The 9,668-nt window shown below is 42.4% G+C and overlaps 1 protein-coding gene across 1 annotated transcript in view; it reads right to left on the minus strand.

Annotated features, from left to right (window-relative positions):
• Positions 1–8,369: 8,369 nt before the first annotated feature.
• Positions 8,370–9,668, minus strand: part of LOC149267413 (uncharacterized) — a 5,080-nt gene continuing 3,781 nt past the window's right edge. The window contains exons 3-4 of the mRNA XM_089411637.1: positions 8,659–9,235; positions 8,370–8,527 (exon numbers count right to left, since the gene is read on the minus strand). Of these exons, the coding sequence (XP_089267763.1) occupies positions 8,678–9,235 (558 nt within the window). The 3' untranslated portion in view covers positions 8,370–8,527; positions 8,659–8,677. The remainder of the gene's footprint in view (positions 8,528–8,658; positions 9,236–9,668) is intronic.

The raw sequence follows: 9,668 nt of genomic DNA on the forward strand, positions 1-9,668 counted from the left end.
ATGAAGGGCTTCCATTCCTCGGTGAACCCTTTCAAAGCAATCCTTACCATATCTCCATCTGAGATAGTCACACTGATGGAAGCAAGCTCATCTTTGAGCTGAGATAATCTCGTCAGATATGAGGTCACACTTTCACCCTTTATCATCTTCGTGGACTTCAACTTATCCTCCAATACCAGTACCCAATTCTCGTTCTTATTTTGGAACAAATTTTGAAGAGTCATCCACATCCCATGTGCATTGTTCTTCCCAGACAAATGAGCTATTAGGGCATCCTTCACACCATCTAGGATGATCAATCTCGCCCTCGCATCCAAATCTTCATATATTTCCAACTCCTTAGGGTTAGTTGGTTTCTTGGTCTCTTTCTCAGCGAACTCCCAGATCTTGTTGACTTACACGACCGACTTGATCCTTTCCTTCGGAGTATAATTCGACAACCCCTGCAACCTGTCCTCATATCGAAGACCTACCTACAACTTCAACATCATACTAAGCCCTCCACTTACAATGTGATCAACTCCATCTCACGTTGTACTTCGATGATTCATTGAATTCCAAAGTAGCTCAGACACCCACTAATACCATGTTGAATTTCCATGACCTTGGGTCTAGGTTAGAGTCTTAAAATCACTAATGCTACCAAACCAAGAATCTCAACCATAAACTACTTTGCACAATGGAAATATAAAGTAGTAAATCACACATGCACAAATATACAAAGTTTTTAACAAATTGTACAATAACGTACAACCCTAATCTTCGTTATATTGAACCAAAATCTGCATAATAAAACAGTGTATGGTATACAAGATACAATGATAAACTTTGCTGCAACTTCGATGTCGTATCTTGTCATGCCGGTCCTTCACTCTTGTACTGCTCACTAGCTGCCCCTTAGTCCTTCAAAGGAAAACACATTGAGACTCCACGAGGGCTGCCACCTAACACTACTGCAAGTCACTTCTATAGCATGTATAAGGGCTGATCCAATCTGCTCTCTGGGTCGCTCTTGTATTTGTCGTAGCATTAAATATCTAGTTTGACAAATATTGGATGATATGTAGATATTTTTTGTAGCATAAGTTTTTTTGGGCTATAGAGGCCATGTAGAGTGTAATGTTCCAAAATGGAATTTACAACTAATAACAAACACATGAACTAGGCTAAAGCAAATAAAATCATGAATACACATGCACCATGAGAAACACCAGGAAGCTGGGCAAATAAGCTAAGCCATTTTACTAAATTATGAGTTGTAAGGAGTACATATAGCAAGAAACAAGTGCACCTAGGTTTGCATAAGCAAGATGGAGAAAACCCAAGTGGAGGAGATGACCCCATGAGCTAGGAAACTTCGGCCCAATATCCTTCTGCGTACACCTAGAAATTAGCAATTGTTGTTGCACTAGAAATGCTGAGTGACCCTCTGTGATGCTCGAAATCACCTGAAAATGCAACTGTAGCTTCTTCGAAAAATACTCATACAAACCCATAAAGGGATCTGCCCCAAACCAACCACCTGCAAAACCCACAAAATGATGCAACTACTAGTTGAACAATAAAATGTATTGCTGAAAAAAAGGAGATTTTTGGGCTTAATACTCCTCAGAAAATTCTATAAAGTTAACCTTAGACTCCTCTCAACAAACCCACCAAAACCCAGGAAGGGATTTCTGGCTAATTTTGACCTTCCAAAATTGCCCTATTTTGGCACTATGCCTTCTTGAACAAACTCTGCATCCCCCAATGATGAAATCTGTTGGAATCCTCCTTATTCCTACTCAATCTGCTAAGAGAGTGTTTTAGAAAATTTCCCCTGTAGTAGGAGAGGCCTTCTACCACAAATTACGGTACTCAAGAGTTGAGCTCGATACCACACAAATTTGTCCACCGTCCCCTTTGCGTAGGCCCTAGAAAGAGAAATTCATCCCTCTCAAAGGCAACAATCTACAGCCCCGAAATTCTCCACAAAGCTTAGCCTTCCCCTAGAGCAACGTCTCTAAATTTCTCGCGGCAAACACCCCTTGGAAAATAGCTTAAATAAGTGGCACGAGATCCTCTATTGCGTCCTCCCTAGAGCACAAATTAGCTGAGGGGAATGGTTGAAAGATTCTCCCAAAGTTCATAAGACTCCCTTCAATTGTAGCAGCAAATTTTCCTACCTAGGTTGGCACTTGAAGTCCACCGAAAGAAGGGTGATTTCTCCCTTGGAGAACTCTGTTCTAAATAGCACTTGTGACACAACTGAACAACTTGAGCAACAATGTGTAAATGTCAAATTATCAAAATGTTTCAACTGCTACCCCCAACCTTCTATTTATAATTGTTGCCTTACTTTTCCTTGTGGGTCCCTCCAAATATTTCGACCTCCCTTCACAAAATCGATTTTTCTCCCAAGAGGTGTGTATTCCTTAAGGGGTGGCTGCCATATTCCACCAACTTTAATATTTGAACCACTTTCCCTAAGTTGATACCCCAAAATGTGTTAGCTCTAAAATGGAAAAAATGGTAGATCTCTTCTAGCAGAAATTTTTTGAGAAGGAACATTACAGTTCTCCCTGCCAAAAATTGGTTGACCTCAAGCAATGTTCGAATAATCTCTCTCTCCTAGTTGAACCAAATATCAGTGCAAGCAATATTGGGGTCCCAATTGTGCCACTAAGCCATTCCTGATCCATACGTTGACCTGTCACAAAGGAGTCCCCAGATACTATCGACCCAAGCCATCACGCTCAACGTGAAGCACCCCTTGCTCCATGCACAGTCCCAGGGTGTAGGAGCCCAAGAGTCCTCCCACCTCCTGTCGATAAGCAGAGCACCTCGATATTGCCAATCCCTTGTAAACTCCTTGGAATGTTGTCCCACCGAAAAATCAATCCTGAGTAACTCAAGAGGGAACTCCCGAAACTACAACCCAAGTTCCCTAAAGTAGATCCATTGTCTCAGTGTGTCAATCACAACACACTCCTGCAAGTCATATAGCCACCCAAGTGAGGCGCTATCTGGTCTCAACTGGTCCTTGGGAAGTGAAGTGCCTGCTATCAAACGGGGTCCCAATGGCAAATCTGGGTGACCTCCCCTAGTGAGAACCCACTCTCCCCAATCTGTAACACAACTGCTCAACCTTGTAGCTCCCGAGTCCCAAACTAATCTCAAGTGAGTCTACCAAGAGGATGTTGCATCGGTCTGACCATAACTATGACCCTCTCATGCTCTTGCAGGGTCATCCACTTCGGTGAATCTCCACCACAAATCCAATAAAGGGAAACTCCATTGTGCATAGGTCTATCCTGCTAGGGCACCCTGCCAATGTCTCCATCAACCAATCCATGCCCAATCTCCTATCGAAACAATAGGGAGAAGGGCCTTCCTCGACCCGTAGTGATCATCCTAATGGTCTTTGACCTGTCATCCGAAGGATGATGCAATCCTATCTCTTTCATCCTCATGATCCTCCCAAAACAAGGTAGTCCTCTAACCCAATGGACCCCTGGATCCCACAGCTAGATTAGAGGCCCATTGCTCCCAATTCCTACTGCTTGCCACTGAGTAGTGCCAATGAACGCCAAGAATCACACGTGTCAATCATCCTGCCATACTAGCACAGTGCCCCAAGTCATCAACGAATATCTAGGGGGAGAACTACTCTATGTGCAACTGAAACACAATGGGAGACCTATACAATCTTCCGCTATAAAAACCAGCGCATCCCTAAAGCCTTAAGAGGCTGAGATCCCGTGTCGATTGCAAAAGGAAACTGCCATGCTGATGTTGCAGATCTCTAGTCATAACTAGTAGTCCAACATGCTCTTATTGGGTCCTCCCCTCCTATATCTCTCGGCCACCATACAGGTAATGACCAAAGCTATGCCCAACATGCGGGGACAACTCAACAATACCCGAGCCTCCCACCCCATGGCTAGCCTCAATCCTCAACAACAACACGGAATACACGCCTCTCCATGTGGAGGGAACCTCAGTGATCTCCCATGTGTTGATCCAAGAATGATCTAGATCTCTCTCTATGAGGGTCTTGCTCATCTCGAAGTGGAGTGATCCACTCGTCAACTGAAACCCTAGCTCCCAAGTTTGCAGCGACAACATAATTACCATCTTCCCCTCACCTCTTACTCTTGTGGGTATAGGCTCCATATGTCAAGGGACAATTTAGTGTATACCCACGACCCTGCTCTTGCATAGCCACACGATGAACTCTACCATCCCCTCCATGGATGGTGTACCCAATAACTACTAGTAGCCTACGTGACCTCCTATCTAAAAGGTGTATCATCCCCTACCCCACATGCCCCTGCAATGCTTCAGAATGCCCTGCCAAAGGTGTGTTATACAGATCCCCATAATCATAGCCTCAAGTGGGTACTCGGGGGCGAAGCATATGCTATCTCTGCAACAAACCATGTCATCCATGTGCCTCCATGTGCCAGCACACACATAGTCTATTTGCCCCAACGGGAAATCCTCTCCTATCCATGATACTCGGGGTCACATCCATTTGCCTCAGGTGAGTCTCTTGCTCCCTACTGCTTGTGGTGAGGGCATCAAGGGACAACAACCAACTCCTCTGTGACTGTATGCAAGCCCATATGGATATAGTCAAGAGGTGATCATTTTTACATATCTCTATACACCACAGAATGCCACAGCTAGAGGCTGAGTCAATGTGTAGTAACTTACAACCTATCAGGGTCACCACCTCTACTACCACACCTCCATGACCTCAAAGGAGTGGACCTCCCTCCTGATCCTCTCAGAGAGATCTAACAGGCAAACCTCCCTACGTGCCAGTGGTGGTGTCACTAAGTGTGTTGTGCCCGGTGTCCTCTGCACTCCACATATCCGTAGGAAAGCCTCATCCCTGTACAATGCTCTATTTCGTGGCTTATCGATGCCACCTCCTCTGATCAACCCTGACAAGGGTATGTTGATCATCCTGCAGTCTACGCTTGATCCACATGCCAAGACAACTCACAGAGTCCACCTACTCTGTTATTGATCCAGCTAGCCACTAGTGCTGCTTGGAACTCTAATATAAAATTGTGGGTGTGTGTCCTCAATCCCCGGATCTAGCGAACAACTACTACCATCGCCGAATGACTCCATGATGTGATGGGGAATTCCACCTGGATCCCAAAAATAGTTTGGCCTCAAGCTCCTTTGGTAACCCACGGCCCCTACTGAACTATGGCCATTGATACATCTCGACACTAGCCTACTCCATTGGGTACCAGCTCAATACCTCTCTCCATCCAACCCCATGAGAGGGATCAAATGCAAGAGCACCAGTATACGTAACAACTCCACCCTGCGAGTGCTATGCCCTACGCAACTTCTGTTGCCTCGTCTCACTGTCCTGGTCAACATGTACGATCTATCTCGGTAACTCAGCCACTCTCCCTCCAACATGCAGAAGTAACCTAACAATACTGCTGGCCCACTCTATGTAAGCCTGAAGAGAGCTATTCACTGGAAGTACTGTAACTCTGGTAGTTGCCTGTGTATCTATCTTCTCCTTGTCGATTTCAGGCCCAAAAGATGACTGCCCATCCGCCTCCATCATGGACTCAACATGAATCCTGAGCCACCCCACCACAGGTAGCTCCTCAAGCATAACATCCTCATCTAGCTCATGCTCCTCAAGTTGCTTTACTTACTGTTGTAGGAAGCGGTTAACTAGGAACTTTGTCACAGCTCTAGGTACCTCTGCGCTACTGGCACCTCGTCAATCGAAGGTCCTATGGGTGCGTGCCCAACTGTCTCCACCAACATGTCAATCGAGGCTAGCAAAGGAAACTCCGCAAGGGTGGCTCCTGTGTCACATTGGGTGTATCTACATGCTCCTCATCACCTTGTGTACCGTCAACATCATGCTTGACCTCCTCCTCCTTAGGCTCCTGATATCTAAAGCCATGTCTCCACCAACAAAATCGCATCTAGTCTCACACCTCTAACTACCCTTGGCCTGTCTGCTCCTTTTGAGGAGATCTGGTGCCCTGATTTTGTCGACTCTCCCCATATGTGTAAACGGTTGTACTCCCACGGCCTGTGCACCTCTAGTGTCTCTGTTGTAGGGACACAGATGGATTTGGCCTGACACCTCCCTCAAATGAGCCAACCTCTCATCATTCTAGCAAATTCCACCTCAAAATTCCTACATACTGAATCTCCTTTGAGCCATGGGTGGTGTACGGTGTAACCCGTCATTGTGCATACATGCCCAAATCTCCCATGATCTAGTTAGCTACCCCACAACTAACCAAGATCATGGCCCTGATACCACTGTAGTGTTCCAAACTGAAATTTACAACTAATAACAAACACATGAACTTGGCTATAGCAAATAAAATCATGAATATGAATGCACCATCAAAAACACAAGGAGCTAGGAAAATAAGCTGAGCCATTTTATTAAATTATGAGTTGTAAGGAGTACATATAGCAAGGAACAAGTGAACCTGGGCTTGAATAAGCAAGTTCAAGCAAACCCAAGTGGAGGAGATGACCCAAGAGCTAGGAAACTTTGGACCAATATCCTTCTGCGCAAACCTAGAAATTGGCAACTACTGTTGCACTAAAAATACTGAGAATGACCCTCTGTGATGCCCAAAATTGCCTAAAAATGCAGCTATAGCTTCTCCCAAAAATACTCATAAAACCCATAAAGGGATTTGCCCCAAACCAACCACCGCAAAACCCACAAAATGATGCAATTACCAGCTGAATAATAAAACGTATTGCTGAACAAAAGGAGATTTCTGCCTTAATACTACTCGAATTTTTTTGTAAATTTAACCCTAGACTCATCTCAACAAAAACACAAAAAAAACAAGAAGGATTTGGTTAATTCTGACCTTCCAAAATTGCCCTATTTTGGCACTACGCCCTCCTGAACAAAGTCTGCGGCCCCCAGTGATGAAATATGTTGGAATCCTCCTTATGCCTACTCAATCTACTAAGGAAGTGTTTTAGGAAATTTCCCCTGTAGTAGGAGAGTTGTTCTACCACAAATTTCAGCACTCAAAAGCTGAGCCGACACCACACAAATTTGTCCAATGTCCCCTCTGCGCAGGCCTTAGGAAGAGAAATTCATCTCTCTCAAAGGCAACAATCTCCAACCCCGAAATTCCCCTGGAGCAACTTCTCTAAATTTCTCCCAACAAAGACCCCCTGGAAAATAGTTGAAATATGTGGCATGAGATCCTCTAGTACATCCTCCGTGGAGCACAAATTAGCTAAGGGTAATGGCTGAAAGGTCCTCCCAAAATTCCACAAGCTCCTTCAAATGTAGCAACAAATTTACCTCCCTAGGGTGGCACTTGAAGTCCATCGAAAGAAGGGTGAGTTCTCCCCTTGGAGAACTCTCTGCTAAACAACACTTGTGACAGAGCTAAACAACTTGAGCAACAATGTGTAAATGTCAAATTATCAAAAGGTGGCAATTGCTGCCCCAACCTTCTATTTATAATTGCTGCCATACTTTTCCTTGTGGGTCCCTCCAAATATTTCGACCTCCCTTCACAAAATTGATTTTTCTCCAAGAGGTGCGTATTCCATGAGGGGTGGACCCACATTCCACGAACTTTAATATTAGAACACTTTCCCTAAGTTGGTACCCAAAAAATGTGTTAGCTCCAAAATGGAAAAAATGGTTGATCTCTTCTAGCAGAAATTTATTAAGAAGGAACATTACATAGAGCCTCTTTGTTGATGTAATTTTGGTTCAAAGATAGATTGCAATCAATGCTATTTTGGTTATATGCACCCCTGCTCTATATATGAGAAACTTTGCATATTTGTGTATAATGGTTTGGATTCATATGGATGCACATGAATATTTAAGTATTTTTTTGGTCAACTAGATTTTTGGTCCCATATTTTTCCAGTTCCAGCCTTATTCACAGTTTTGGGCTTATTGAAGGTTAGAAATTATTCATAATTCTTTAGGATTTTATTTCTATGCTTGAAAAGCATTAAGAGAAACGTTCCAATATCAGCATAGTTTTGCTGAGTTAAAAGGTCAAGAGGGTTAGTAGCATGACAATATATTGAAAATTAGATCTAATCTGAGTATAAGTTAGACAATCAAAGAGAAAGTGTTTTTCATCTTCAATTTTAGTATCACAAAGGTAACAAAATAATCCAGTTTCACTATGAAGTTAGAAGAAGTGAAATGTTATATCACTCATTTATTTTTTTTCCACGGAAGCAGCAAAGAATATAAGCACAAATTTAAAAACAATATAAGAGCTAACATTCATGTGAATCTCAGTACATTTGTGCCCTCCATGAACTTTGAAGACCATTTCGATAGAACTGACCTCAATTTTCGTATTAATATGGTTCAATAGGGAAAGTATTTTCACCAAAGCCCTGATAATCTTTCCATAGTTACATCGCTGAGGCTACACTGGGTAAGCATCAGTTTGTCAAATAAGATCAAATCCAAATTTCAATTACTATGTGTGAGATAATGTTCACCAGAAATAAATTCCTGTACAGCAGTGCCCTGCAAGAGCATTAGAGATCAAATCAATATCATTTTACCGAGTTTTAGCATTGAACAATAGTTCAATAGGGTGAGTGTTTTGATGAAAACCATAATAATAATATGTTGGCTTGCATAAAATATATTCTTACAAGATGTAAACATCAGAAATTAGGACTGAGAAATCAGCCTTTTCAACTTGTCAGTGTACTCATCGGTAGTAATATGCAATGCAAGACGGAGACTGGTCAAGAGATCATGACGTTCCCAGGATAAGTGAACCTGAGACTGAGCATAAAAGGCCTCTATCACAGAATGATATGCCAGTAACTCTTCATCATGCATTTCTAGTCTTTGCTCTGCCACCATGTTCAACGGATTATTCCTATGAGCTTTGTTGTCAAGCTCAGTTCTAGGAGAACCAAGTATTGCACTCCCTGTACATCTTTCAACAGGAGTCTCGGTGTATTTTAAGATTTGATCTATGGATTCTGTTAACTCTGTATCTTTAAATCTTTTGGCATCATTACCTGGTGGAGTTTTAATGCCTCTATACTTTCCATCCTTTCTATCATCATAAACATACACTCTTTTCACACCTATCGAATGCGGAGCAAGTGAATTTCCTTTCTGATTTTGTTCCGTATCATTTCTCTTCTTCCTAGATAGGGCTACATCATTCTTCAATATTGCATTTGCGTGATTGAAAGTTTGGGCCTTCCTGAATCTCTATCTCTACTTGCTTGAAAAGAACATTCTTCAACGTCTAATGTTGCCCTGTTTTCTTTCCAATCATGATTCTTCTCTGCTTTTCTACTTTTTCTTCAAACTTCCTTTGAGATTGTGCGTTAGTTTGCATATCCCAGGAGATGATGCTATCGAAGTTGTCTCACTATTTGCAGCCATAGGATATTTTCCTCTCATATATGATATTGTTTGTTTGCTAAAAAAAGGGAAAAGAATAGATCAGCTTTTCATTAATCAACTACTCACAGAATCTCCAACTTCACTAAAGAAATTAAATAACTCACTAATACAAATTATCAATGAAATTTTCCACAGAATTAGGAAAATAAGCAAAGTAGTTTAATTGGTTAAAAAAAGGCTCAATTTAACTTTTCATCTTCTCTATGCCACTTAATTTGGTAATATTTCCATGGCA

Source organism: Pinus tabuliformis, chromosome 6 (assembly GCF_031772625.1).
Source record: "Pinus tabuliformis cultivar Carrire ecotype Pingquan chromosome 6, CPIR1, whole genome shotgun sequence".
Classification (NCBI taxonomy): Eukaryota; Viridiplantae; Streptophyta; class Pinopsida; order Pinales; family Pinaceae; genus Pinus; species Pinus tabuliformis.